At 59.3% G+C, this 27,130-nt stretch overlaps 1 protein-coding gene across 9 annotated transcripts in view; it reads left to right on the top strand.

Annotated features, from left to right (window-relative positions):
* The first annotated feature begins 2,865 nt into the window (after positions 1–2,865).
* TNS1 (tensin 1) overlaps positions 2,866–27,130 on the top strand; it is a 196,872-nt gene continuing 172,607 nt past the window's right edge. For 3 of the 9 annotated variants that reach the window (XM_038585699.1, XM_038585698.1, XM_038585697.1), the window contains exons 1-2: positions 14,881–14,985; positions 26,282–26,319. Coding sequence is in view for 1 of the 9 variants with exons in the window: in XM_038585701.1 (XP_038441629.1) it covers positions 2,983–3,015; positions 14,871–14,985; positions 26,282–26,319 (186 nt within the window). In the remaining 8 variants the exon portion in view is untranslated. Of the gene's footprint in view, positions 3,016–14,870; positions 14,986–26,281; positions 26,320–27,130 lie in introns of those variants that run through there. The other 6 variants (XM_038585703.1, XM_038585702.1, XM_038585700.1 and 3 more) reach the window with 3 other exon arrangements.

The raw sequence follows: 27,130 nt of genomic DNA, 5'->3' as shown, positions 1-27,130 counted from the left end.
TGTGACCCTACTAATGGCCCTGACTGTGACTGCTAGCAGTAGGGAAATAGGTTAGGACCCACTGATGGATAGATCAACTCATTCTTCAACCGTGTGTGGTACCTGCTACATGCCGGGCGTCAGGGACACAAAACACAGGACATGTCCTTGCCCAAGGAGCTCTCTCCTGGTGTGGGTGGGGGAGGGGGACACCAGGCTTGCGAAGGATGAATAATGGGTAAGAAGCTGGAAACAGGGGGGTCATTACAGACTTGGAGACACCTCGGCGGCAGAGTTGGACACCCAACAGGGTGGATGGTGGTTAGATAGCAGGAAGGACTTCCTGACAGTGAGAGACTAAGATACAAGAGAGACCCCCATAGGCTCAGGGAAAGAGGGATGGGGACATTCTGGGGGCGGGTTCTTCCGGGGGGGGGGGTAGGTATGTCCAGCACCAGGGTCCTCCACACCCTGAGGCGACTGGGGAAGGAGGGTGGCTGAAGGGCTGCAGGGCCCCGTTGGGCTTTGTGGGAGGACAGACAAGTTGGTGTCACTGCGACTTGGTCTTCAGTCTTGTTTTCCGGCGTTTCTGGGAAGCTGCAAGGTGATTTCTCAGAACTTGTGAGCTAGCTGCCGGGAGGCGCATCTTCGAGTGCCGCCAGCAGCCTAGGGCGATGGGAGCAGGCGGGGGGAGATGGGTGGGCGTGGGCACCCGGATGTCAGGATGTAGCTGGCTGAGCCCTTGAAGTTGTGGGGAGGCTGGAAGGGCTGCTGGGGGTGGCTGCGGGCTGCCCCCCCAGCACTCAGGCCTCCTGAAAGCTCCTCCTCCGTGCTTGCCCGATGCTCCAGTCGGCAGAGGGTGGGAGGGTTCGCAGGAGTGTCTGTGGACACCCCCTGACCCGTGGTGGCTGCAGGGCCAGCCATGTGGGGAGCCCTGCTGCATGTGGTGTTGGCCAAACTGTCAGCTGAGCCCCAGTAGGCTTGGTAGGGAGGTGTCTGGGGTGGGGGAGCCAGAGGGTCTTGTGATGCTGCAGGGCATGTGGTGGAGAGGCAAGACCTTTTGCGGCTCCATAGCTCTGCAGAAGGACTCAGAGAGTCAGGAGAAGGGACCCCGAGTCCTCACTCTAGCTCCTTGACCAGAACAAAGGCTTTGAACTCAGGTGTCAGCTCCCAGAAGGACCAGGATCAGACGCTTTGGCTTCAGCGGCCACCGCCTCCACCGCCGCCCGACTTCTCAGAATCACCAAACGATAGAGAGTGGGTCCCTTGTGCAGTGCACAACCTGCGTTTCTGCCTGTGGCCGCCTTTCCCCAGATGAGGTGGGAATGTATCCCTCTCTTTCCGGAGTTAGCCAGGTAAATGTCTTGGTTGGACTGGGAGCCAACACACCTGGCTGGGCAGGGCCAGCTGAGGCGGGGAGGCCGGTTGTAGAGCCTGAACCCTCCGGATGCACCGTGTGTGGTGCTCACAGAGTGGCAAGGACGTGCTCTTGGGTGAGTGGGGGAGAGAGTCCAGGGGATCTGGAGCCCTCTGTACGTGCCAGGGGTGTGCACAGCACACTCATGCATGTGCAGAGGAGCTCGAGCGGGAGGCCTCTCTTGCCAGGTTACTCAATCCAGGAAAGTGGTCTCCAAGCGCCTGCTCTGGGTGGGGCCCTGTCCTCGGCATTTTTTGTGTGTTTATGTGAGTTGTACTGTGTGTCTCGATGTGTGTGTCTGCAGAAGGGGGTGGGGCTGAGGCCTCTTTCCCTCCCCTGGAAGGCTCCAAAAAGCAGAGCGGGTGATTCACCAGCCCCACCCACCCTCACTTGGTCCAGCCTTGGCCAGAGCTCAAAGAGGAAAGTCTTTGGGGGGGAAGGTGGGGGCGGGGGGGGGGGGGGAGTGGTGGATCAGACAATGAGGGCCTGAGCAGATTTTACTGGATCCCCCTGCAGTGCTTCCTGGGAATACATTTATATTCTGGACCCTCCTTTCTACCCCACACTGGACTCCAAACTATTGCCCCTGAACTAAGGTGGGGGAGAGGAGAGGGGAGGGGAGGGCTGGCAGGGGGCAGGGGGACACTGTGGGGGAGAATGAGGCGGGTGGAGTGATGGGAGGTGAACACTGGGCCCAGGGAGGGGGAGCAGGGGAGGTGGAGGAGGAAGTGGGGAAATGCAAACCAAATGTTGGCCCAGGGTACAGTCAAGAAAAACAGACTCTCTCGCAGGAGCCTGGAGAGCCTGGAGCGGGGCTCCCTTTAGGAAGGGCAGGAAGGGCTGGGACAGATGTTTGGAGAAAAGAAAGAAAGAAGGGAAAAAAAAAAAGAAGTAGGAAAAAAATTGGAATGAAATCCACAGCCTGGAGGCAGGGCCATTCTCCCACAGTCTCAGGCCTGGTTTTTCTTGTGTTAAGGCCTGTTGCTGAGTGTGTTGTGCAAATAAATGTATGTTCCCAGGGCTGGAGGGCACACATCTATCTGCACTCAGAGATAGGACCTGGCGGACCCCAGGATATGCAGACTGTGTCTGTCTGTCTGTTCATCCATGCTCTGGGGGCTGGAGGGGGGATCTGCAGGAGGACAGTAGACCTGGGGGCTGCCAGCATCCCATTAGAAGGCAGGAGGAGCCTGGGTGGCTCCCAGGGTGGCTCCCAGGGCTTGTATGTCTGGAGGTGGGGGTGGCGGTGGGGGGGGGGGTAATGGTAACGGCCTGGGGGCAGCTGGCTCTAGTAGCTGTCCCTTTGCCTGGTCTCCTTCACACCCCCCTGCAAAGCAGGCTTCTGACCCCCAACAGCCACCAGCGGAGCCTGGGAGGAGGGAGGAGACAGGAGGCTGGGACAAGGGGGTGGAGTGGGGGGAGGAGGGAAGGAGGGAGGGTGAGCGGGAGGCAGGCAGGGTGAGAGGCCCGACAGATGCTGGCTGGAGGAGCCGCAGCCCGAGCTGCCTTCTTGCTCCGTGGGGGCCGCGAGCTCAGGGGCCGTGAGCAGGCTCCAGGCTGGGCCTGAGGGACAGCACCCGCCGAAGATGACGTGGATCTGTCTGTCCTGCATGCTCTGGGTAGGTCCGGCTGCTTTAGCTACGAGGTCATGGGCCCCCCTCCCTCCCGTCTTATCCTTAGGCTGAGAGCCAGTGTGTGTGGGGGTGTTGGTGTGAAGGCAGGGGGGCAGGGGGGGCTCTCTGCCTCTTACTGACTGAAGGACACATGGACTCACGCAGGCCCTCGGCTGTGGTCCTTCCCCATCAACAGGGCCTCGGCGGTCAGGACATGCCCCCTCCCCAGCTCTCTTGCTGCCTCTGGAGTCCAGGAGCGGGAAGTGGAAGGAAGCCGGCAAGAAGTTTGTTTCCTTTTGGAGCCTCTCTTGCCACCCTCCCACCCCCTGCCACACTGGGGGGGCCAATTCTTCACCCCCTCTGACGCTCAGCCCAAGCCGGAGGAGGTGGCAGCCGAGGGGTCTGGAGGGACAGGGGACCCTGACCTGGCACATGAAACCTGGGGGAAGCCTGGCTCTGGAGAACTCTGCTCCGATCCCTCACTTTGATCCCTTCTGGACCCGATTTCAGCTTCTACCGCTGCCAGCCCCCTTCCTCTATGGGCCTCCCATCCTTACCAGGACCCCCCTGCCGCCCTCCCCTCCTGCCCAGCAGAGGGAAACATGGCCTGCTCTTTCTCCCTTCTTGCACCCCCAACCCCAGTTACCAGGGCGTGTGTTGGGGTGAGGGTGCCTGAGGGGTGGGCAGGCAGGGTCTGGGGGCCGCTTGATGAAGTTACAAGTCTCCTGGGAGAGTCCTGACTGCTGCGGGAGGGGTGGGGGCAGGGCCAGGAGACCCCGGCCTCAGAGGGGCTTCTGGGCTCTGGGCTGGGTGAAGGCATGCGCGGGTCAGGAGGGCAGCGAGGAAGTCATCCCTGGCCGAGGTCCATGTGGGCCTCCAAGAGAGTGATGGCTGGTGGGGGGGAGGAGCGCGTGGGGAGGGGGCTTGCAGCCCAGGATCCAGATGTGGCCTTTCCTGCCCGGTTCCCTGTTCCGGCCAGTCCCCAGGCAAGCCCAGGCTGGGGACAGCTGTGGGAGATCAGACTCAGGGGGCCAGGTGTCCTTGGGGCAGAGAGGGGAAGGGTGGGAGAGGGGTTTGGGCGGACTGTGGGGCTCGGGTGCAGGGGAGTGTGGGGGTGGGTCAGAATGCTAGACTGAGGGCCCGGAGCATCCTGCACTGGGGCTGCACCGGCGGTTTTCTGGGCTGCTGTTCACATCTGTAAAAGGGGAGCCTTGGCCCAGCTCACCTGGCTAGGGCCTTCCAGCTCCCTCGGGCAAGCTCTGGGAGGCCTGCGTACAGTGCTGGGGATGGAGGTGGGCAGCGGGGGAGAGCCCTGCAGTGGCACAGGTGGCAGTGAGACTTCCAGGGTGACAGGCTGCTGTGGGCGGACGAAGGGCCACTTCTGCTCGGAGGTCGTGAGAAAAATGACTTCACCCTGGCAGGCCTCCGTTTCCCCACGTGTGAAATGAGGTCGGTGAAGGGGAGTTGCAGAGAGGTGGGCATGAGTGCCCTGTCGATCTTACTGGCCTTCCTGGGAGTTGGGAGAAGGTGCTGGTTACCAAAGACGGGTGTGGATGGTGCCACCTGGGGGCATCTAAGCCCCTCCCCTGCCCTGTCTCCTGGTCCCTTCCCAGACCTGTTCCTCCCAACCCTGTGGGACAGCCCAGGGAGGGGCACTTGGCTGTGGGAATGGGAAGAGCTGGTGAGAGTGGGCTGGACAGAGGACCAGGTTCTGGTCAGGTCGGGGCTCTCGGCTCCCCCCTCCGCCCCAGTGGCACCGGCAGCCCTACCAGCAAACTTCCTCTCTTCTCGGCAGGCCATGGTGGGACTGGGGGGTGTGTCTGGGGCAGGCGATGGAGGGGTAGATGGCACCAGTTATGGAGAAGGGGCACAGAAGCCCTGGAGGCTTTGCCGAGGGGGCTGCTTCTTCTGCCTTGAGAGGCACCTGGTGGCGGGACGTGTGCGGACTTTGACACCAGGCAGGGCTAGGTTAAAATCTTAGTTCCATTGTTTACCAGGTGGGCCTTGGGTAAGACAGGCCCCTTCGTGAGTCTCAGTTTCCTGGTCTGTAAAGTGGGAATAATAAAACCCACCTTGTATGACTGGGATGAGCACAGAGGTAAAATATATCAAAAGTTCAGGTGCCCAGGCACACAGTAGGTGCTCAGTAGATGCTTGTCCATCCCCCTCTCAGAAACCTCCTGCTTGGCTGGTGGGATCCCCTGAACCCAGATCTCACGTGCAGGAGGATGTCCCTGGGATGGCTGTTGTGGGAGGGGGCCCCACCTCTGAGGCTCCTGACTGCCCAGCTGTTCTGGGGCCAGCAACTAGCTGGGTCTGCGGCCTCAGGGAGGTAAACTGAGGCATGGTCTGGAAGAGACACTATGTGTGTGTGCTTGTCCATGTGCACCCACGTTCCTGGACAGGGATAGGTACGGAAGCTTCTTCCGAGCAGCAGTGTATCTGCAGTGCATGGTCTTTACAAGCTCGAGGAATAAAAATCACTTTATTAGCAGAGGAGCATAGCTACATATTATGCATAACTTGATTTTCTCATCAAATGCTCCTGCTATTACATATTCAAGGATGGTTTCTTTAGAAAATAATTACATGCCCATTAATTGAGGCTTTTTGGTGTTGTGCCGATGGAGTTAGAGCTGCAGGCTCTTCCTGCCAGAAGGACTCACTCTGTTCTCTGGGACTGGGAAGGAGCTTATCAAGGGTGGTGGGACTGAAAGGACCACCAGGCAGGGCCGGGGCTGGGGGTAGGGGTGGGGGGCAGGCGCAGCTCTGGCCCTGCCCTGAGCAAGCCATGTGGCTTCAGGCTGGTTGCTCGACTTTTCTGGACCTCACAGAAGTGGGGAAAGTCTTCTCGGAGGCCCCTTGCAGCTGCGGACAGTGAAGTGTTCTCTTTCCTGGAGCTGGTGTCCTTCCCAGCGCCAAGCACACGTTTTTGTCCAGAAGGGTCCTCATGCACCCGCAGATTCTGGGTGTGCAGTTGCTGCCACATTGACCCCAGTCTGACCCCTTGGCTCTGAGATTGCTGTGTCTGGAGTGTCATTTGCCTCTGAGGGCTGTGCCCACCCGGGGCCCCCTGATGCGTGGGGTTTGGGCCCTAGGATGGGCTCCACGAGCCTGGCCGGGGTCTGAAATAAAACCCTCCTTTTGCAAAGCTTCTCCTCTGAATGACATTTGAGGCACAGAGTCTGAGACAAGTACCTCAGTGTTCAGCTGGAGTGCAGTGAGCTGGCCGAGGGTGCTAGGCCTGGCTCCCATCCTGGCCTTGACCCTTGCTAGCTGGGTGACCTTAGGCAAGGAGCTTCACAGTTCTGTGCCTCAGTTTCCCCACCCACCTAGAGGGTTGTTCCGTTTTAAATGAGCTAATAGACGCATACATTTAGAAGAGCGTCTCTCACACAGGCGGGGCTCAAGGAATGTTAGCTCTGATCGTACGATGGCGTGTTTCCAAAGCCACGCCAGCGAGCTAGAGCAGAACCGGAACCTGGGTTCTCCTGGTCCCCCGTCAAGGGCTTTCCATCCTGGGAATCCTTCAGGGCAGGGTATGTGGCAGGGGCCATGAGAATGATGTGAAGGCTGAGGAGAGTCAGGGCCTTCCCCTACAGGCAGCCTGTGCAATGGGCAGAAGGTGGGCTCTGGAGGAGCCTGCCTGGTACAAATGCTGACGCGGCCACTTATTAGCTGTGGGCTCAGGCAAGTTACTTAGCCTCTCTGCGCTTCTCTTGTGTTCAGTTCCTCGACTTAAATAATGTCGTTCGGACCTCAGTGTGATTCTGGAAGGCATGAAGGGTGGAGACGAGTTCTGGTTTCCAGCCATGGTGAAGGGGAGCCACAGAGGGGAAAGGGCCTGCCCACGGCCCACATGTTTTCTGGGTTCCGTGGTCCTAGACAGAAGGGTATGGGCTGCCAGGGCTTTGGAGCTCTGGGTTGAAGGTCGGGGCTTGGGGGCAGGCAGCCCAGGGGTAGTGGCTGGTGTTGGGGAAATTCTGTGTGTGATGGAGAAACCATCCAGCCACTGGGCCACGTGGGCACCCACCCACCCAGTGCCCGTCCATCCATCTCACAGATGATTATGGGGTGCCCACTTTCTTCAAGAGCCTTGCAGATAGATCTTGGGCTCATGATTAAAATAAGGGGGGGGGTGTTGCCAAGAGGGCAGCTGTGGGGACAGGTAGAGGGGACCTAACCTGGACTGGACAATGGGGAGGTGTTGGGAAAGTCCTCTTGGGAGGTGAACTTCAATGCAGGGGTGAAGCTGAGAGCTCAGAAGTCCAAGTGCAGCAGGTGAAGGTAATCGTGGGTGGCTAGGACTGGGTAAACTGGCCAGGATGTGGCCTTGGGCAGGGGGGCCCTGACGATGACTGGCAGGGCTCCTGGCACACTGTCAGAGACGGTGGTAGTGCAGGGGCTAGGGGCTTGCGGGTCGGCCTCAGGCAGACTTGGATTTGAATGTTGTTCCATCCTGCCCTCTGTGTGCGTCCAGAGCAGGCTCCTCAGGCTCATCGTCACTGTGGGGGCTTACTGGGGATTCTGTGCCAGCCTCTCGCCGTGGCACCGGCCACGAATGGGGCTCAGGCTGTCCCACCTCTGAGCCCTTGCACCCCACTAGACAACTCCCTTTAGGGCACAAAAGGGACCTGGGACTTGCCACTCAGGAATGTTGCGGTGCAGTTTATGAAGTTGCTGGGCACGGGGGAGAGAGGCAAGCTGAGGGGAGATCATCCAGCTCAGGAAACTGAGTCTGGGGCTGAATCCTGGGTTCCCAGCCTCGGGGCGCTCCTCTGTCCCGTGGGAGGAGTCCAGCCAGTGTCGCCCTCTGCCCGCCCCCCCTCACCTCCCCGCAGAGAAGCAGGGCTACTCAGAGTCACAGAGTTCTCATTCAGCCCGGCACCTGTGGCCGGTGAAGGGGGTGACCTGTGTCCTCTCCCTGAGGACAGGCCAGTGGGAGTGGGGTATAGTTATAGGTGCAGAAACTGAGGCACGGCAGCAAATCCATTCAGTTTGCTCCTTCAGACGTATTTAAGGGTCACACCATGCCAGGACATGAGGACATGGAACAGAAGTACCGGTAGACGTGTGCCCCCAGGTGGGCGAGTGTAGTGCACGCACCAGTGACACACAATGTGCCCAGGAGGTGCTTCACCATGTGCCAGGCGTTGTCTCAAAGCAACCTGTGGGAGGTTACTATTAGCCCATTTAACCCATGAGTCAAGTGAGGCAGACCGGGGTTAATCCACTTGCCTGGGTCCACCTAACCTGGGGAAGGTGCAACCAGGAGAGGAGGGGATGCCTGGGGCCGGGAGGTGGGGGTTCAGCCTGAATTGAATCATGAGGAAGTAAGCTGACAAATCCAAACCAAGGGACCTCCTGCCAAACAGCCTAGAGTCTTCAAAAAAGGCAAATCAAAAGGTGGAGTAGTGTGTCCAGTTGAAAACAGATGAAGGAAACCCCGCAAGGAAACGTGATGCAGGGTCCTGATGGATCCCCAGTCCAAAAGCAAAACCAAACCAAAGACCCAGCTGTGATGGATGCTCATGGGGCAAAAGGGGAAATTAGAATATGAATGGAATATTAGAGAATGGCACTGCACTGATGCGGGGTTTCAAGTGGGTGGTCATCCCAGTGGGGTTTCTGTAGGGGCAGAGACCGAGGAAGAGCCCGGAAAAGCGGCTCGACATCAGCCAACGGTGAATCACGGTGATCGGAACATGTGTGCTCATCTTTTCCAGCGCTTTCAGACTTTTCGAGAAAGAAGCAGTGGTGGAGAGTCTGAATCTCAGGCAGGGGTGTGTGTGGGAGGGTATGGGGGGTGGAATTTCCCTGAGGGGGTGGGCATGGAATGAGGCCTTGAAGGACCCTCAGAAACTTAGCAAGCTGAGGGGGGAGGAAGGGCATTCTGGGAAGAGGGAACAGCAGAGCGGAGGCTCAGAGGTGGGTGCGGGGCAGGGAGCTGGGGAGTGAGGTGTGGAGATTGAGATGGCGGAGTGGGCTGGGTATGCTCGAGGCTGCTTCCTCCGCTGGCTGGAGAGAGCGCAGCTTTTGTCTTGGATGCATGCGTGGGCATGGAAGCATTTTGGGGCGAGTGGGGGTGCCATGACCCCATAGAGCTGTGCTCCTTAGAGGCTGCACAGAGGGGCCCAGGGTCAGGGGCCCAGGAGGCTGTTGCAATAGAAGTGACGAGGCCTTCCATCGGGCAGAGGCCCTGGAATCGAAAGGCGCAGGAGGCCTGAGAGTGTTCAGGAAGCAAGATTCAGAGTCTGGCAGCTAGTTGGATTGGAGGGTGGAGGGCTGGGAGGAGTTTGGGGGTGACTCAGAGTTTTCCACCCGGGCGACCAAAAACACCGTCAGGCCGTTCGCTGGCTAGCAGACTGGGGGGGCTCGTTGAGGAGCTTTGGTGTGTGTGTGAAGGGAGGTGGGGCTGGGGGAGCCTGCACCTGATGCGACTGAGGTCTCCCCAATGCCAGCCTGCAGATCCCTGGGGAGTCCGAGTCCTCCCCACGGAAATGACAGCCGATGCCAAGCCCGTCCTGGTGTGTCCCCACCCAGGATGACAACGTGGACAAGACATGGAGGGGGGTGTGGATGGCCAGGAGGCGGGGAGAGGGCTGACTGGCTCTCCAGGCCTGCTTTTTGGTGATGCTCTCCCCTGAGGCTCAGTGGCCCCCCGCAACGTCTGTCCTCTGGCCACTTCATCGAGGCTCCTAAGTGTGCGCCAGGGCTGGGGAAGCTTCGGGAGGGGGCGGGAGGCCTGAGCTGGAGGACCCCTAGGGCTGTCGGTTCCCCACCCCACCACACTCTGCCCCCATGGGGCAGGGAGGAGCCCACAAACAGCCTTTCCCACCCAGGGCCCGAGGACTCCCGCCAAAGCTTGTCCTAGCCAGATGTGGCCCGCCCCTCTGGCTGGGACTCTGCGGCAGGCAGGCCTTGCTGAATGGAGGGTGGGAAGGCCAGGATCCCCCTGAGGCCCAGGAAAGCCCTGTGATGCTGGGTGGGCCTGTCACAGGGCTGGGGCTCTGGCTGGCAGGGAGGGGGGGGACTGACTTCCGGGCTGGGACCCCTGCCCTTCTCTGGGCCCTGGCTCTCGAGGGAGGTGGGTGTTGGGGAGACCGGCAGCTCCTGCTGCAGCTGTGCCTTCTCTGCCTCCCAGTATCCCCCAGGTCCTCGAGGAGCCAATCCAGCTGGGAAGGGTGGGAAGGGCTTTGTGGGGCTGTCTGCCCCTTGTCAGGAAAAAGGATGACGCGCCTTGTCCCAAGGAGTGGTTACCCCCGTGCAGAGCTTTGCACTTCAAGGGCTGGTTCACATCCGCTGCGTGTATCTGCAGAGTAACCCTGGGCGAGGGCAGCGTAGGTGCCAGCCCCCACCCCACCGCAGGCTGCTTCTTCGTCTGGGTTTTAACGTATGGTTGGTCGTTGGGAAGTTCTTGTGCCCCCTTGAGTCTAATCGTGCGCCCTTGTGGCTTCTGCCCCCACCTCCCCCCTCGAGTTTTGTTTTGCCTTCAGTAACTTCACACATCATGCCTGGTGCATTCTTACAATGCCAGTGCCTTCAGATATTTGAAGATACAAGGCTCACTCACCCTACACTATCTCCTCCAGCCAACTGGGAAACCTTCAGACCTCTGTGGATCTGTGGATGACTCCACGAAATTGCCAGATACCCATTTTATGGCTGGGGGGGGGGATCTTGGGGGTGGGGGAGCCAGTGTTGCAGAGTGGGGGTCACAGCCTGGGGCCACTTGCCTGGGGGTGGGCGGGCTGGCCTCCTGCTCCCCCGTGCGTTCCCTAGCCTCTCCTGGAGGGCTGATATCTCATTAGGTACCCCTCTCTGTAACCATGAGCATGTCCCACCCCCAGTTCCTCTAACCCCTCCATCTCAAACTGGCCCATCCTCTCCCCTGCTCTTTCGATGCTCAGACTATCTCATCCAAAGCCATCACCTCCATTTGGGGGGTTGAGAAGCCCAGAGAAGGCCACTGATGTTGTCAAGGTCATCAACCTAGAGAGCGGGTCTCTAGACTCCCGTGGCAGTGCTCCTTCAGCCAGAGAGCCAGAGAGCCAGAAATAGGGGAGGGGAGGGGAGGGGCGGGAGCCTGCTGGGCCTTGGCCCACGAGCTGCTTACAGAGGCCATGAGTGAGGCCAGACAATGTCTCTGAAACCCTGTTCCTGTTCTCCAAGCCTGGGCGGGAAAGATTTTGTAAACTCACATTTATGAGTTTGGGCAGGCAGGGCAGGTAAGCCCAGGGCCCCGGGGGAGAAGCCTGGGTGTTTTTGCTTGTCAGCCTGGAAGGCTCGGCCTGTTCCCGGTCTGTGCATTGGGCAGCCGGGACCCCCTTTTGGGAGAATCCATTGCCCCAGCTATGCTTTGGGCAGTAGGCCTCCTTCTGTAGGCTTTAGGGTATAGATGGAGAAGTCTAGGGGTTGAGCTGGAATGGGGTGCTCTGCTGGACTCCATGAGGTGGGACAGGCAGGCTTGGGGGGGTGGCTGGGGTAGGCCTGGGAAGACTGGGCTTTGGGGCTTTCTGCACCTCCCCCAAGACAGGCCTTAGATTGAACCCCAAGCCCCCTTTCTGCACCTCCCCCAAGCCCAGGGCCGGGCTGCTACAGTTGCCTTCGGGCGGGGCCCCCTCTCCAGACCGTCTATGAGGACCGTCTATGACCAAGATTATCTGGAAGGCTGCGGGCCAGGGGCCGAGGTAGGCAACTGGGCAGGTGAGATTGCAGAATGGAGGCGGCTCACTGCCCCTTGTCATGGGATGGGGGACCCTGAGTGAGGTCTAGTGCAGGACTGTGCCTTGCTCCCACCCCCCCTCAGTGGAAGCACAGCCCCTGGGACCCAACCCCTGGGTGAGCGGGACCCAGGCCCAGGGGCCAGTGCTGGGGCGGGGCTGTGGGCTGCACCGCCTGTGCTCGCTCCACCTCGCCCTCGCCCTTTGTCGCAGCTGCTCGGTCCCTGCCTCCCGGTCGTCTCAGTCTGCCTCTCTTTGAATTTTGAGATAGTCTCAGACTTCAGACAAGTGGCAAATGCAGTGCAAGGGACTCGTTTTCCGAGCTGTTTGCCAGTGAGCTGCTGACACAGTGCCCTGCCACCCCTCAGCGCTTTCCTGGTTCTCCACAAGGACGTTCCCCTACCGAACCCAAGCCAGGCAGCAAAGTCAGGGATCGGACACTGACACATGACCACGGTCTCGGCCTGGGACCCCACTGCAGCGCGGCCCGTTGCCCCCACCCCACCTGCCCATGATGTCCTTCCCGGGCCTGGGAAGAACCCAGTTCCGAGTCAGCGCCGGCGTTTGACTGGCCTAGCTCTTTAGACTTCCAGCAGGCTGGAAATCTCCGCGGTCTTCCCTTGGCTTCTGTGACCTTGTCACTTGGGATGATCCCGAGCCACGTCATGGGTAGACGGTGCCTCCATCCGGGTTGCTCTGATGCTTCCCCACGACGATGAGATTGCGCTTGTGTCTGTTCGGCAGGGACGCGCCAGGGGTGGTGTCCTGCTCTCACCGCGTCCCCTCGGTGGTGCCCCGTGATTTCCATTCACCCCGTTACCGGTCACCTTGGCTTTGATCCCTTGATTAACCAGGAGCCTGCCAGGCAAAGTTACTTCTTCCCCTTTTGTGATTTCTAAGTGTGGCGTGGCCATGTGCTTCGAGATTTGTAAATCTTCTGTTTCTCATCAGGCTTGGAATTTTTTTTCACTTATTTCACCTATCGGCTTGGGCCCATTTTAGCCGCTACTATCTTTCCATATTGTGATGCTCAGGACAACCTGGGGTTAGCCTTTGGGGCCCGTTCAGGATGGCTCTTGGGTCCCTTTGTCTGCCCCTTTGATTCCCTGGTTCCCTTTATAGTCTCTGTGTTTCTAATTTCTTTTATTTCTGGATGTGCTTGTTCATCTCTGCCTTTATCTGGGTCTTTTCTTCCTTTCTGACTCCCTGTTGCTTTTCTCTATCTGTGTCTCTGTGTCTCTGGCTCTGTCTTTCTGTCTGTCTTGTCTGTCCCTCTCCCTTCCTCTCTATCTCTTTGTCTCTTTGTCTCTCTGGCTTTCTGTCTCTCTCTCATGCTGTCGGTTTTTCTCTCTGTCTCTGGGGGCTCAGCCCCTCTCTTCCCCAGGACTCACCACTGCAGCGCCTCAGCGAGGAGTCCTGGACGGGCTGGGTTTGCGGGACGCTGTCTCCCTCCCTTCTCTGAACACACAAGTCGCCCCTCCGCCCCCTGTCCCTGAGGCTCTGGAACTGGGTACAAGGAGGGAGATTGGGAAAGAAGAACCCTCCCCCGGAACCTCAGGGTCTGTCGTCAATCGTGGCCTTGTGTGTGGCTCTGGGTGTGTAGATGGGTGTCAGGAAGCTCTGTGCTGGCAAGAGAGAGAGAGAGAGAGAGAGAGAGAGAGAGCGCTGCCGATGTCTGTGTTCTGCTGGCCTCTGCTGCCGAAGCTGGGAAACGGATCAGGTGGGATCCCAGGGTGAGGTGCCTCTAGGCGTGGTGCCCGCGAGCGGGGACGGCTTCCCGGGGTGCCCCCTGCTGAGGGCCACAGGTGGGAGGGGGGGCTCCCAAGCAGTGTGGGTGCAGGGCTTTGCGGCGCGGAGTGTGTTCCCGCATGTGGTTACAGAGGACAGACTGTCCGAGCTTGGGGTGTGGTGCCCGACCCGGTGCTGTCCAGGGTGGGAAACTGAGTCCCGTGGTAGCGGTGGGCTCGGGGCAGGTGAGACCTCCAGAAGGCTTGGACCGCCCGCCCGCCCGCCCGCCGCTCCTCTCCCATGTGTGCTGGGGTAGTGAGGAAAAGGAGATTGGACATGCTGATGTTTTCATGATGCAAAGAACCAAAAATAAAAATAAAGGTGGAAGGAGGCTTCCGGCGAGGGGGTGAGAGAGACCTGGGGGGACGTGGCCCTCCGGGGACGTGGGGAGGAAGGCCAAGGACCCTCAGCAGTAGGACGGATAAAGGAAGCGCCGCAGTCGGGTGGCCGTGTGGATGAATCCCACAGGTTGATCCCCAGGACAGAAGCTGGACACGGAGCACGTCTTGTGTGAGGAAGTTAAAAACGCCGGCAACCCGAATCTTTGGTGATAGAAATCACAATCATAGCAGGGCGCAGGGGTGCGGGGGGGGTCAGTCGGTCAAGCGGCAACTCTTGATTTCGGATCAGGTCATGATCTCAGGGTCGTGGGATCCAGCCCTGCGTGGGGCCCCATGCTCAGTGCAGACTGTGCTTGGGGTTCTCTCCCTCCCCCTGCTCATGCCTGTGCACGCATCCCCCACTCTCTCAAATAAATAAATAAATAAATAAATAAATAAATAAATAAATAAAATCTTAAAAAAAAAAAAAAAAAAAAAAGAAGCCACGATAGTATTCACTTTAGGGGAATCTTGCCCGGGACGGCCCTGAGAGAACCTTCTGGGCTGTAGCGACATGGTATATGTGGAAAATTGTATTGTGTGATCCATTTTATTTATTTATTTAAGATTTAAAAAAATTTATTTATTCGTGAGAGACACAGAGAGAGGCAGAGACATACGCAGAGGGAGAAGCAGGCTCCCTGAGGGGAGCCCCATGCGGGGCTTGATCCCAGGACCCAGGATCACACACCTGAGTCAAAGGCAGCTGAGCCACCCAGGTGTCCCACGTAATCCATTTAAAATCAGTGTCCCATAATGCTGACCCACCTGACTGTGGGAGTCTCGGTTCCACTCAGCTCTTTCCTGGGGCACCTCCTCCCAGAAATGGGCTGAGGCCTGTCACCCGGGAAGGGGCTGGCACCTCTCGTTTTCCCCAGTCCTGGCCCACTTCTCCTGGAGGCAACCCCCACACCCACCCCCTGCTCCCTCCCCTGCCCAGACCCTGATCTCTGTGCCTCTCCCCCCACAGCCAGAGGATCTGGAGGCGCCCAAGACTCATCACTTCAAGGTGAAGACCTTCAAGAAGGTGAAGCCCTGTGGTATCTGCCGTCAGGTCATCACCCGGGAGGGGTGCACCTGCAAAGGTGAGGAGCTGGTCAGACTATGGGGGATGGGGAGCACGTCATCATGGGAATGAGGTGGCCTGGGGCCCAGGCACATGTCTTTGGGTCCTGGCCTGGTGCCAGGTTCTCAAGAGGTGGGGAGTTGCTGAGCACACCAGAAGGCAAGCTTGTGGGTGTGTATGGATGACATGTGGCAGGTGGTGGGTGGCATGGAGATGGCATGTGGCTTGTGTGTGGATGCTAGGAAGGCAGCATGTGGATGGCATGTGGAAGGTGTATGGCTAGTAGCGTGTGGTGTGGGGATGATGTGTGGTTGGCATGTACTGGGTGTGTGGATGGCCTGGGGAGGGTGTATGAGTGGGGTTGTGGCTGGCCCATGGATGTCATGTAGTTGGCATGTGGCGGGCGTGCACAGGGTGTGTGGTGCTGTGTGGCAGTCATGTGGATGACATGTGGAGGTCCCGTGATTGGCATGTGGCGGGCATGGGGAAGGTGTGTGTGTGGCGTGTGCCTGGCACTGGGAAAGATACCAAACTTAGGGGTGAGTTTAAGAGGCCTCAAATCAGACTGGAGGGAAGGCCTGGTGGCTGCTGGGCTTCTTTAATCACTGTCATCATGTGCTTCTGAGACGGCCTGGGGTTTGGCTCTCACTGTAGCTGGACAAGCCAGTGTCTTGCCCCAGATCACACATAAGATCAGCAGGAGGCCCCTGCGCCCCATCTCGGTGGCTGACACCTCCCCCACCCAGCTGCCCCACAGAGGCCCTCCTCTGCCCCCACCTCCTGTCAGTCTCCAGGGCCCCTCGGTATAGTTGAGTCCTTGAGCTTCTCAGGCTGCCGGCATCTCTCCCCTGGCGGGCGGCCCGCTGCCCCTGGTCTCCTGACCCACCCTCTCCAACCCACTGTCCTCGCCAGCTCTCAGCCCGACTCCAGGCAGATCTAGTTCTGTCCGTTCCCTGGAAACGGTCTTGGGAGCCCCCACTGCCCTCAAGACAAAGCACTGACCCCTCCCTTGCCAGCTCTCCGGCCCATCCACCCCCGTGCCCCAAGCCCATACTCACCCGAGCCGCACCAGCTCGGCTCCCGAATATGCCAGGGGTGGCACACATGCCAAAGCGGCCGGGCTCTTTCTCGCCGTGGGCCTTTATCACGTGGCTCTACCTGGACTCTCCCCTCCGCCTGTCCCTCCCCGCCGAGGTGTCCGGGAAGCTGGGCCTCAGCGCCCAGGGAGCCCTCAGCCAAGTGCTGGGTATTAGAGCCCTCACGTGGCTCTCCTGCAGTGCTCGCAGGCCCAGCATCTGGCAGGTGCCGCTGTCACCCTCACTTTACAGGTGAGGAAACTGAGGCTCAGAAGAGTCCAATCTCTTGCCAAGGCTCACAGCTGGCTGGGTCCTGGTGGGGTTGTCAGGGGCTGTGCTCTCTGGGGGAGGGAAGTCTTCCTAGACAAGGAGTTTGGGCTGCAGGACGGAGCGGGGAGAGGGTGGGAATGTGCGCGGCGAAGACACTCTGGGCACGTCCTGCTCCGGCCAAAGGGAAGAGGTCAATGGGCCTTAACCCAAGAGCTGGCACCCCCAGACAGGTGGAGGGGGCCAAAGGGACTTCCGCAGTACCAAGGTCAGCCGCGTGGTGGCACCCTCCTCCTGCGAGGTCCGACTGCGGCGGTGGTGGGAGAGGGTAGGAGCTGGGAGGATCCCAATTGCTGGGGGCGGGTTTGGCATTTTACCTGCGTCACCGCGGCCACCTGACCCCGCCCCCTGAACCTGCAGCAGTTAGCCCCCCTCAGCCTCCCCGACCCCCACCGGTTCCTTCCTTCCTTCCAGTGTGCCGTCCCTTCACCCCAGTGACCGCCAGCGCTGCTCTGATAGGAGGCAGCACAGGCCTGGGGCAGAGGGAAGTCCTGGCACTCGCTGTGTGACCTTGGGCACATCTGTGGCCGCATGTTCTGTGATGGTCTGTGGTCCTAGGCTCCTCAGTTGACCTGGCTGGAGAGCCTGGGTTGGGGAGGGGACGTGGCCCCCATGGGAATGGAAGGCTCCCAAGGTGAGCTGTGGGTTTTCCCCGGTTCGGAGCCTGGCCCTGCCTGCGTGAACCAGAGTGGAGGGCAGGTGGCCAGTGGGCTGCCAGGCTGGTTTGGCAGCTCTGAGCGAGTTATTGAGAAGCGGGATGAAAGCTGGGACTGAAGTCCAAAGGCACCACCAGGTGTCAGGACTGGGCCATGGGACGGGCCCGCAAGGGAGGACTGAAGACTCCCAGCTCTGCAGGCTCCGGGGTGCATTCTCAGCAAGAGCATTGGGGTCACCAGGTGTGAGGTCAGGGTGGGGCCACTGGATGTACTGGTGGGAGACGCAGTTATGAGCCAACTGTCTGTGCTTTGGAACAGGGAGGTGGCACAAGATGGATAGCCCCCCTTATCCATCCATCCATCCATCCATCCATCCATCCATGGCCACCAGGTATGGTCAGACAGGTTGTTCTCTGGCTAAGGGGATGATTGTGGACTAAAATCCAGGTCAGATTTTGTTCGCCAAGCCCAGGGTTTGCTGTGCTCTCTGGTTCCTTCTCTGGTCTTCAAGTCTGGGGTTACAGCGTGGCTACCCTCTGGATTAGTGGCTGGGGGTGGTGAGGGGACAGGGTGTATGGAGCCTCAAGGCTCTGGCTCACAGTCCCCACGGTGCTCACAGCGCTGAGGGAAGTCCTGCAGGCAGGGGCAGTGAGGACACTTTCCTAGATCCAGAGAAACTGGGGCATTTGTCCTGTCTCCCTCCGGCTGGCCTGCTCTCGAGCTCCCCGCCTTCCCGCATTTCGCTGTCTAATGTAATATGGCAGAGGGGGTCGGGGTGGGACCCAGGGGTGGGGTGGGGTGGGGAGAGGAGTCAGGGAGCCTGGGGTCTGGTCTGGGGGACTCACAGATGGACAGTGCAGACAAACTAAGGTGGCAGGATGTTGGGGCATAAGTGTGACCGATAAATAGGCGAAGAAGAGGTCACCGTGAGACGGCTGCCGGGCTTCTCCTTTGCTGAGCCTGTTTCCGCCTGTGTACCATGGGGTTAATGATAAACCCTGCCCTGTGTCCCTGGGGGGTGGTTACTGTGGGGAACACTGAGGTTCTGTGTGTGGCTTTAACATGAATACCAGTGTTACGGACTAGGGCTCCGTGTAGGGGAGACGGACGGATGAGACCATGGGAGGAGAGGAGGCCCCGGGCCTTTGTTAGTGGCTCTGCCACCCACAGGCTGTGTGACCTCAGATAAATCATGTCACTGCTCAGGGATTCAGCTTCCCCAACTATAGGGAAGGGGCTGGACCCAGAATGCTCACTGAGGCTCAGACAGTGAAGGTGGGGGGTGGGGGGAGGCCCGGAAACTCACTCAGGGGCTCTAAGGGCTCGATAACTCTCCCACTGGAGGCGGCCACTTCACCCCTGCATACACCTGTGCATGCATCTGATGATTGTGCACCTCTGGGCTGGATGTGGTGCCAGGAACTGGTGCCAAGACCCAGCCCCTGACCTGGGAACATAGACTTGCCATCAGACAATCACAGAATGTAGCGGCAAAGACGACGTACAGGTGCGTGTGAGAGGTCCTCTCTGACTTAGCAGAGATTTTCCTGTTGGGCTTTGTCAGGGAACGCAGATAGAGGCTGGGTCTTGAGGGTTGTGTGAGAGCTTCTCCGTTCACACGGTGGGTTTCCTAGAGCTCCTTGGGGCAGTGCTCTAAGGAGTCTAGGGCCTTGCCAAAGGCTGAAACCCCAAGGGAAGAGACTAGAATGCCAGCTCAAGAGCCCAAGGGCTGCCAGCTGGGCCTGGATTTGGGGTTTGACTTAGTGTACTTCTCTTCTCAAGGCCTCTGATCAGCCTGGAAGGTAGGGGGAAGTCGTCTGCAGTTTCCCCAGAGTGGGATGCACTTGGCACTTGGGAAAGACAGTTAAGCTCTCAATGGGACAAATCTACCTAGAAGCCCTTACTGGTTGGATTTGGGGGAAACCTTGTTTCAGGGAGCTCTTTGTCCTCTGTTACTTCACTGGGGACCCCAGCTTCTCCCCTCTGTCTGAGGACCTCTTGGGAGTCATTGGAGACAGCCTGGTAGGGTGGGAAGACCCTGGGTTCTAGTCCTGGCTTGCCTTAGTCTTGTTCTGTGCCTGGCTGTGTGAGCTTGGGTGAGAAATTTAACCTCTCTGGGCCTGGCATTTGAGCTTCTCTAAAGGATGGATTGGACTAGATCAGAGGCTCTAAATTGTCATCCAAAATTTTGAACTGTAAGTTTTCTTTCTTTCTTTTTTTTTTTTTTTTTTTGGAGGTACTTTAGGTACCTGAGAAGATAGGAATAAGGAGAAATCCAAGGGGGAAGGCTTGAGGGGTTGGGGCCCTGCAGCCCCTGCCCACCTTAATCAGAAGAGTTGTGGTTTTAGCAGTTAAGTGTATCGGGAGGCGGGATGGATGGTGGTCTTGCACTTGGCCCGGACGTCCTGGATTCATATTCCAGCCCTGTCCCTTATTAGTAAGAACGTGAGCAGGTTGTGTCACCTCTAAAAGCCTGTCACCTCTCCTTTAAAATGAGACACATGGCACACCTCCCTCCTCGGGTTACTTTGGGGATCAAATGAGATAATATGTACACATAAAGGGCTCAGAACACAGCCTGGCACAGAGCAAGCATTTAGTAAATGTTAACACAAGTTCGCTGAGGTTCCACGTAAGAGTCCATCTGCATGAAAGTTTGAAAACTACTGGATGGGATGATCTAGGTTTCCTCTTGCTTGAACTTCAGAGCCACATGGACTCCCCCTGACCATCCCTTGAGATACCTTGTATTAAGTTGCGGTTCCCCCGGCCAAAGAAACAGAACCAACAGGATGTGTGGATGGGTGGATAGATAGGTAGGTAGGTACCTGATGGATGGGTAGACAGATTATTTATTTTAAGGACTGGGCTCATGTGATTATAGGGGCTCGGCAAGTCCAAAATCCGCAGGGAGGGTTGTCAGGCTGGAGACCCAGGGAAGAGTTGCAGTTCAGGCCCAACATCAGTCTGCTGGGAGAGTCCCTTCTTGCTTAGGGAGATCAAGCCTTTGTTTTATTCAGGCCTTCACCTGATTGGACGAGGCCCACCCACGTCGTGGAAGTCAATGTGCTTTACTCACAGTCTACTGATTTATTTATTTATTTAAAAGATTTATTTATTCATGAGACACACAGAGAGAGGCAGAGACACAGGCAGAGGGAGAAGCAGGCTCCCGCATCGGGACTCCATCCCAAGACCCTGGCATCACAACCTGAGCTGAAGGCAGATGCTGAACCCCTGAGCCACCCAGGTGCCCTGAAGCCTACTGATTTAAATGTTAATCCCCCCCCAAAAAAAACCCCTCAAAAAACCTCTTCATAGAAACATCTTGGATAACGTTGACCAACTATGTGGGTCTGATAGCCTCCCCGAGCTGACACGTGATGTGAGCTCTCACGCACCTCCAGGCCGGGCCATGGAGCTAAGCAGGGTAGGGAGGGGCCGGGAGGCCGGGCGGGCAGGTGGGTGGCTGGGCCAGCCTGTCTGGCAGCTGGGGAAGGAGCGGAGGCCCACTGGGGGTGTGGGCGGTTACTGCTGGGGTCAGGTGCACACCGACGCTATGTGCTCATTTTCCGAGCCGAGGCCAGGAGGAAAAGGCCATTTAGATCGCAACAATGTTGGCTTCCTGTGTTCCCGGGAGGCAGGAAGCCACCTCGGGACAGAGTACCAGCAGCCCAGTGAGGCGGGAGCTGGCTCAGCGCTGGGGTTGGGGGTGCAGCTCTCCACCCCGGCAGGTAACCTGTGGACCCTTCCACACTCTGGGGCTCTCAGCTCCCTCCTGGCCACCGGCTCAGACAGTGACAGTGTGTGTGTGGGGGGGGACAGTGACCCCTGAGCAGAGATGAGGCTCCCAGGGCTCCGTGGAGCTCGGGTTTGACAGGGTCACTCCCCAGGGGGCTTCATCTTGCGGGGTCACTGGTTTACAAGGTCCCGGCCCTCGGGGGGAGCTGAGGAGGCCACGGTCTGCCCAGGGGGGGGCGGATCCTGGGATGTGCCTCTGGGGAGGACGCAAGCGTGAAGCACACCGGGATGGGAGGGCCGCTGTTTTCCTGCCCTTGTCCCCCTGCCCTGAGGAGCGGGACCCCGTGGCGCGGGCATCCCTGTCAACCGCAGGCTGGGAGTTCCCCCCACCGCGTCTGGGATGCGATCAGGGTTGGAACTCGGGCTTCCTTCCCTCCCCTTCCTTCCTTGGAGGAAGAGGCAGGTGGTGAGCGATGAAGAGCCCAGGGGTACCACAGGCTCTCACCGCCGGCAGAGGCTTGAGGACCATGTGTCCCAGGGCTCAGCGACCTAGGGGACCTTGAGGGAACGTGGGTGGACAGCAGGGCGTGCTGGGGACCAGAGGGTGCGGATGACTTGCTTCAGGTCACATAGCCGTATGGTGGCACCCGGGACTAGAACCGGGTCCCCCGCTAGGAGGCCTAACGCCAGCCACGGCCTTGCACGCAGCCCAGGCTGGGCCAGCCGGGTCTGCGGAGCCCGTCAGTTGTCACAACGACGCTGTGAGGCAGATGCTATTACGGGCCGCGTCTTAGAGCTGAGGAAATGGAGGCTCAGAGCGGCTGAGCAACCTGTCCGGGCTCCCGCAGCATGACGGGCCTCTGAGCTGGGAGCCAGTCTACATGCAGCCGGCAGGGAAGCGGGTAGGTGGAGAGCTGGACCAGGCTGGACCACGGGGCCGTTAGTACCGAAGCACCCAGAAAGCCCAGCTCCTGGTCCACACGGGCCCTCTCCCGGCTGGCTGTCTGGAGCCCCAGACACAGTGGGGCTCACCCGCCCTCTCCTGTGTCTGCCCCAGGCCCTCAGCCCTCAGCCCCCAGCCCCAGTGGTTTAGGCTGGGAAGAATTCTTTTGGTTTTAAATTTCTTCCACACTTGTTAAGCCCCATCTGTAGGTCAGACCCTGTGCTGGGAGCAGGGGCAGGATGCAGAGCTGCCAGGTTGAACAGGACCCCAGTGGGGGCACAAAGGAGGGAGGCATCATCTTCGGATGCCCGGTTATCCAGGGAGGGGCATTTTGAACAGGGCCTTGGAGGATGTATATGAGTTTGCCATTTCAGACCTACCAGACTCCGTGTCCTCTTGGGGGAGCTCAGTGTGGCACATCTGTTGTGGGGCAGGGGCTGGAGGTGGAGGCAAGGCCTTGTGAGTGTGCTGAGGAGCTGGATGAGACAGTTGTCAGCAGGAGTGTAATGTGATCAGTTTGCACTTGAGAATGGCCTGTGGCTCCGTGGATTAAAGGGGGAGGAGGCTGGAGATGGAGACAGGGCCCCGGGAAGGATACTTGGTCTGAACTGGGGCAGTGGAGAGGAGCTGGTAGGAGGGAGGGGGGCCTTGACAGCCTTTTTGGAGTTACTTTCTGGGACGCGATGACTAATTGTGTGCTAGGGTAAGGAGAGGGAAGAAGGAATTCCAGAAAGGAGCATGCCTGAACCCAGGGGGGAAGAAGGACTGAGGAGATGGCCTCTGGCCCCAGTGTCGGGCATCAGCCTTTAGCCTCCCACTTTCTGAGGGATCCTGTGCTCTGGTTTCTGTGTCGGTTATCTCCAGCTACATCACAGATCTGTCCCCAGACTGAGCAATTTACAACCAATATGAAGTCACGATGTCACGTAGTTTCTGAGGGTTGTAGTCATCTGAGAGCCTGACAGGGGCTGGAGGATCCACTTGCAAGGTGGGTCAGTCATGGGCCTGCCCACGTGGCACTTGGCTGGTGGCGGGGCTGGGGGTGCTCAGCTGCCGGTCACATGGGCCTGTCTGCAGGGCTGCTTGGGTGTCCTCACCGCAGGGTAACTGGCTTCCCCCAGAGCGGGCGACCCAAGAGACGGGGGGGGGGGGGGGGGGGGGGGGGGGGGGGGGGGTGGGGGGCTGAAGCCACAATGCCTTTGATGAGGGGTCACACTCCCTCATTTCTAAGTATTCAGCTGGGTACACGAGCCAGCCCTGTTGGCCATGGGAAGGGAGTACAGGAGCGCGTGCACACCAGCAGGCGGGACACACTGGCTGCCACAGTTTCCCTTCTGGAGCGCATTCGAACGTGCCGAGCATCTGGGCAGTGAGAAGCCCGCAGAGTGGCATGCCTGAGTTTCACACGACAGCAGGGGACATGCCGGTGAGAGTAGGAAATACTGCCCCCTGGCGGAGACCCGAGAGGGATGGCCCAGCCTGGGAGGGCACAATCCCGGGAGGGCACTCAGCGCAACAGGGCCTCCGTGGGGGCGGGCGCAGGTGCGCCTCAGGGGTACAAATGCACCAGCGGAGCTGCTGGGAACCTGCCACTTGAGTGGAGTTTGCTGAGCTTCCATCCTCTGGGCTGGGCTGGGGGGCTGGGGGCTCGGGAAGGCTTCATCTGCTCCCCACAGGAGAGCGTTCAAGGGCACACTCGGCATTCCAGCCCGCATGGAGCACTCGGCTCACTGTAGGGCAGTTTGCCCGACGATTTCCCCACCTGCCCTCCATCCAAGGGCGTTCGCTGAGCGCATGTCCACTGTGTGACGGGTAGGGCTGCCCTGTATGGCCGTGCAGGCCGCTCACTGCCAAGGGTGCCTGCCCGAGAGCCAGCCACACTCCAGGTATAGAGCTGGGTCCGCCTGCAGAAGGGGCACTTTCGTGCCATTTCCATAAAGACGCTGTACTCAGCTGTGTGTCCAAGGGGCTGGTCTGTCCAGAGGGTAAGACTTTTCCTAATTTACACAAAACTGCCATTTGCGGTTGGGGAAACCGTTCTAGCTACTACTGGGGATATGGTGTGAATGAGATAGGGGCGCTCTTTGCCTTCCTGGGTCTGGTGTAGGGAGATACACTGTTCCTAAGGGAGCATATGTTGACTTCCGACTGTGAACTGTAGTAAGAGGAAAATTATCGGGGTGCTGTTGGGAAAGAATATTGGAGGTGCCTAATGTCACTTAGGTGGTCAGGAAAAGCCTCTTTGAGAGACAAACTTCAGTGGGTTCTAGAAGTAGAAGAGGGATTTGGCTTGGTAAACAATGGACAGCTGGGGTCAGGGAGAATGGTTTGGGCAGCCAGAACAGCAAGTGCAAAGGCCCTGAGGCAGGAAAGAGGTTGGTGTGTTCTGTGAACTGTCAGAAGTATGGAGTACGGTACTTGAGGAAGACGGAGTCCTGGCTCTCATTGTGCTTTTGGTGTCTAGACTGGGGTTGGGAGGCCCAGACTGGACACCCAGGGAGGCCTTTTTGATGGATTATGAAATGTTGGGGGCAGGGTATGGCTCAGGAAAAGGCTGAGAGTGGGGTGGGAATGATTAAGTGGGGGTACACATAAACTCCAGGGGAGATCTTCAGTCAGGTCCAACTCATTTATTAAGCCCCTACTGTGTATGAGGTATTGTGTAGTGTGTGTGTGTGTGTGTGTGTGTGTGTGTGTGTGTGTGAGAGAGAGAGAGAGAGAGAGAGAGAGGTCTTCCTTTGAAGGAGCTCACAGCTGTAGGAACCAAGGTGGCAGGGGGAGGGGGGACCTGCTGTGTGGTGATACCTGCCAGGAGGTAGGGAACAGTGAGGGAGGCGTCCAGAGGAGGGGCCTGGGCCTTGATTAGCCAGGAAGGGGAAAGGTCCTTCTGTTTGGAGGTAGTGGCCCAGTAGGGCGTCCAACTGGCAGGAAGGGCCTTCCGAGCTCAGGCCACATGGCCCGAGGCTTTCTCAATTCCACATTCCAAGGCCAGAAAAGAAGGCATGGGGGTGGGGGTGGGGAGTCTGCAGGGAACTTGCAGGGAACTTGCCACCCTGGGGTAGCGGGTGTGGGGCGAGAGAAGCAGAAAGGCTAGACAGAAGGACGTGACTTGGGTGGCCAGGGGTGGGTATGTCCTGGTGTGGCCAGGGGTGAGCTGGGCTGGGCGGCTGGTGGGGTCAGGAAAGCCTTGCTCAGCACCAGCTGAGTCACAGGCCTGAGCCAAGGCCAGGACTAGGTTCTGGGAGAACAAGGCCCCAGGCAGGGCCAATGGCCAAGTCGCATCCCAGACTCCACCCATTGTGCCTCCCAGCTTCACTCCTACAGACCAACCAGAAGCCTTGGGATGGACAGCCCTGTCTGGGCCTTCATCTGTGCCTCAGTCTACCCTTTTGCATTCTGCTGAGAATCAGGTCGGCTCAAAGCCAGAAAGGGGTTGGAGGCTGTAGATCCAAGAGGCCAGGGCAGTAGGCTGGGGCCCAAGGCTGTGGCTGCCAAGGATATAGGGTGGGGGCAGCTTGCCTCCCTCCCGGACCTTGGCTCTCTAACCAGTGTCCCTAACCACCCCCCCCCCCCCCCCCCCCGTCTCAGCAGGCCGTGGGCAGCTAACAAGGTCAAGTGGGTGCAGAAGCTCAGCTCAGTAGACCCCTCACTCCATCTGTGGGACTTGGTGGGAGGGGACCACCGAATGCCAGGGTGGAGGGCCCTGGGGGTGGGGCAGGTAGGGCTGGGACATTCCAGACTGAGGGAACCCCGTAGGAAATTTGATTCCAGCTTCTGGTAGTGGGAGGGCAGAGTTAAGTCGGCTGTGTGTGTGTGTGTGTGTGTGTGTTTCAAATGATGCACAAGAACTCTGCGAGCCTGTGTAAGCATCTGTCCACATGTCTGTGTCCACACGTCTGTGTCAGGCTGTACTGTGAGGGTGTCCCGTGAAGTTGTGTGTGCTGGTGCCTCTGAATCAGAGGTGTCCCTTGGGGGGGCGTGCAGTGAGCATGAGGCTCTATATGTGTATGTGTGCACGTCCGGTGGTGCGTGTGGGGAGAGCGGCTGCTGGTGTCTGAGTGTGTATGGGTGTGACCGTGTCTGTGTGAGCCCCTCGGTCCCCTCCTGGACGCCGGTCGGGGCTGTGTGTCTCTCTGGGGGACAGTGAGTGTGATCATGGCTTCGGGGGTGCCGGCTGCCTGCCTGCCTGCCTGGTGTGTAAGGGAGACCCCCCACCCCCACCCCAAGCCCTTATTCCTTGGCGCGGCTGCCCGGGGCCTGGGCCTGGGTCTGGGCCACCCGTGCCCCCCCGACCCGCGAGGATCCAGGGGGAGTCGCTCCCCCCTCCCCCTCCCTCCACCCCCACCCCTGGGGCTCGGGCGATGGGGGGCTCAGCGCCTCCCCGCAGGCCCCGGGAGCTGCGGCAGCGGCCCCCTCCCCTCCCCCCTGCCCCCTCCTCCCTCCTTCCCTCCTTCCCTCCTTCCCTCCTTCCCTCCCAGCGCCGGGTGCGGGCGGGGGTGGGAGGAGATTTCGCCGAGTTTCCATTTCATACCTCGCGGCTAAACTTTCTTTCTGTGTCTCGCCCTCTCGCAGTCTGCAGCTTCTCCTGTCATCGGAAATGCCAGGCCAAGGTAAGGGGCTCGGGGACCCGGGGCGGGGGCGGGGGCGGGGCCGGGGCGTCCCCTGGGCGTCCCCTGCCCCGCTCTTTGTTTATGCAAAGCTCCGCGGCCCGAGCGGGCTCGGGTCAAGGTGAAGGCGAGGCCCGGGGTGGGGGCGGCAGCGGCTCCGAGGGAGGGGGGCCCGGAAGGTGTGTCCCCAGGTGGGGGCGGAGGAGGGGACGCTTTGCAGAGACCGCGGGCCGCACAGCCCCGTGGGCCCGGTGGGGGCCTCTGCGAAGCCTGGGGATGGGGGCCCCAGCCGCGGGAGCCCCAAAGGCGGGAAAACTGGGTAGCTGGGGAAGTGGGGACGGGGTCGGAGGTCAGGGAAACCATCCTCGCCTGCGGACCCGCCCGCTCACTTTACGGGCCAGGTGGCACTTTGGTCCTCAGTTTCCCCATCAGTGTGTCAGGGCTGGTTTTGGTGGGCGAGGAAGAGTGAGGCAAGAAGGCCAGAGGGACTGCTGGGTCCTGGTTGGCCAGGCTGGCTGGAGCCCGCTCGCTCGCTGCAGCCTCTCAGGCCCGGACAGAGTGTGGGCTTCTTGGAGTAGTGGGTTATGATGGCTTATTTTGGGCTGTTGGGTGCGATGGGCTCAGCTCTCTGGAGGTGGAAGTGCCCGGCCCTACCTGTGGGTCTGCACCGACCCCCACGTCCCCCAGGAAGGCTCACCTTCTCCCTGCCCTCTTACCTCGCCTTTGCTGTTCAGGAAGGACTGCAGGGGATGGGAGGAGGAGGGAGCAGCTTTCAAAAGGATGCGCTGAGCACTGTTGAGGCCACTGTCTGGTG

Source organism: Canis lupus, chromosome 37 (assembly GCF_011100685.1).
Source record: "Canis lupus familiaris isolate Mischka breed German Shepherd chromosome 37, alternate assembly UU_Cfam_GSD_1.0, whole genome shotgun sequence".
NCBI lineage: Eukaryota > Metazoa > Chordata > Mammalia > Carnivora > Canidae > Canis > Canis lupus.
Note: the sequence above shows the minus strand (reverse complement) of the source record. Positions and strands in the feature narration are given on the sequence as shown.